The 2,068-nt window shown below is 45.8% G+C and overlaps 1 protein-coding gene across 1 annotated transcript in view; it reads right to left on the bottom strand.

The window, feature by feature from the left end:
• MOK (MOK protein kinase) overlaps positions 1-1,687 on the bottom strand; it is a 36,849-nt gene extending 35,162 nt beyond the window's left edge. The window contains exons 1-2 of the mRNA XM_017528085.2: positions 1,484-1,687; positions 397-511 (exon numbers count right to left, since the gene is read on the bottom strand). Coding sequence (XP_017383574.2) covers positions 397-511; positions 1,484-1,556 — 188 coding nt within the window. The 5' untranslated portion in view covers positions 1,557-1,687. The remainder of the gene's footprint in view (positions 1-396; positions 512-1,483) is intronic.
• Positions 1,688-2,068: the final 381 nt, after the last annotated feature.

The following is a 2,068-nucleotide window of genomic DNA, read 5'->3' as shown; positions in this document are numbered from 1 at the left end:
GTAGAGACGGGGTTTCACCATGTTGACCAGGATGGTCTCGATTTCTTGACCTCGTGATCCACCCGCCTCGGCCTCCCAAAGTGCTGGGATTACAGGCTTGAGCCACCGCGCCCAGCCCACATACATAACTTTTAAGAACACACAAACTGTTTAAGGCGAGGCACACTTTTAAAACAAAATTTTTTGTGGCCATAGATTACTGCTATTACAGTAAGCCTAGATATGAGTAAATTCTGGTATGACAAACATAACATTAACATATAACCCTCACTGCCCGAAAAAATCTGATTGTATCTTACACATTATTAATGAATAAACTTTCTCTGCTAATATTAAGTTGCCGTTCTTAGCTGCAATCTGGATCTGTCGGTCCTAAGTACATCTCTGATGGCCTACCTTTCAAAGCGCTGCTTCATTTGTTTACATGCATAGTAGCTTCCATCCCTCAGGCTTTGCATCTTCATAACTTCAGAAAACGTTCCCTCTCCTATTTTGCCAATTGCTTTATAGTCTAAAAACAAAAGTGATTACAAAAATAAAATGTTATTTATGCATATATTTGCATTAACTTCCAGACGGCAAAGTTTTTATCTGTAAGAGAGTTTACCGGCAATACACTGAGAATTGTTCTATTTTTGTAAGGTTCAGTGGTCCTCTCAGCTTTAGGGGAAGCTGGAACAAAGCAGCATTTCCTCCCAGTCTGTGCCCTCCCTCGTATAGCAGGAACCACCTCACTTGGATCCTGGCCGGTGAGGAGAGGCTCAGCTACCCGATACCCTACAAGGTTCAGAAAGCGGAGGAGCAGCAGAGGTGGGATTCTTCCCCAGGGGTGGGCACGGGTGTGGGCTTAGTCTCCAGGCTGTTGTCACATTGTCCCAGCAGCCTAGTCCAAGGACTCTCCTGAAATTCACCTTCCCTGGTCCCACAGAGGGCCCAGCTGATATGCAAGTTTCCTACAATTCTTGTACTTCCTAATTTTCTGAAAGCTAACAGCAACTTTCTCTGGCTTTGCGGCCATCACACTACCCCCAGCCCTGACAATGGTTCTGTGAGCCTCTAGTTCACTATGTTAAATGCCTTCCTGTTTGAAATACCTAGGACAGTTTCCGTTGTCCTGACCAAACCCTGACTGACAACAAATGAGCACCCTGATGTGGGGTAGTGCTGTGAACAAAAACCTAAAATATGTGAGTCTGGCTTATTGGTCAGATGGCAAAATGCCACAGCCTGGCATATTATGACGAAATATCGTCTGCTTGAAAGAATGCCTGCATTCACTGCTGCCTTTCAGGAACCGAATATCCACTGAGCCTGCTGGCCCAGGGAAAGTGGTGGGAAGAGTCAGAATGATGGAGTATACTGAATCTACTGACTGCCTTAGCAAGCTATTTCAAGACAAAGATAAGTACAGGCAAGAATGGCTACACTACTTTTCAAGCAGGAATGGAAGGAGTAAGTAAACTCTAGAGAGTAAAAGTCTCACCAGTTGTAAAAGTTTCTACAGCCCAAATAATTGGAAAGTAAGACTGCAAAAGCCTTGGCAGAGAACAGTCCATGAGCCTTCTCCGTTACACACATGGCTCATCCTTGTAGCAGAGATCAGAGAAAGGCAGTTACAACCTCCAGGCCTTTGTTTCAGAAGGAAGCTCCTATAAACAAAGATGGCATTCACAGTGTCAAAAGTAAGAATGCCACAAACTTAAATATCCAGTATCATGGAAATGCTCTAATAAGCTATGAAATAATGGCCGGGCGGGGTGGCTCACACCTATAATCCAAGCACTTTGGAGGCCAAGGCGGGCGGATCACCTGAGGTCGGGAGTTCAAGACCAGCCTGACCAACACGGTGAAACCCCGTCTTTAAAACAAAAAAACAACAGCCGGGCGCGGTGGCTCAAGCCTGTAATCCCAGCACTTTGGGAAGCCGAGGCGGGTGGATCACAAGGTAAAGAGATCGAGACCATCCTGGTCAACATGGTGAAACCCCGTCTCTACTAAAACTACAAAAAATTAGCTGGGCATGGTGGCGCGTGCCTGTAGTCCCAGCTACTCAGGAGGCTGAGGCAGG

The sequence above is a fragment of the Cebus imitator genome, unplaced genomic scaffold (assembly GCF_001604975.1).
Source record: "Cebus imitator isolate Cc_AM_T3 unplaced genomic scaffold, Cebus_imitator-1.0 Scaffold52, whole genome shotgun sequence".
Classification (NCBI taxonomy): Eukaryota; Metazoa; Chordata; class Mammalia; order Primates; family Cebidae; genus Cebus; species Cebus imitator.
The sequence above is the reverse complement of the archived record's forward strand: the minus strand, read 5'-3'. Positions and strand labels throughout refer to the sequence as shown.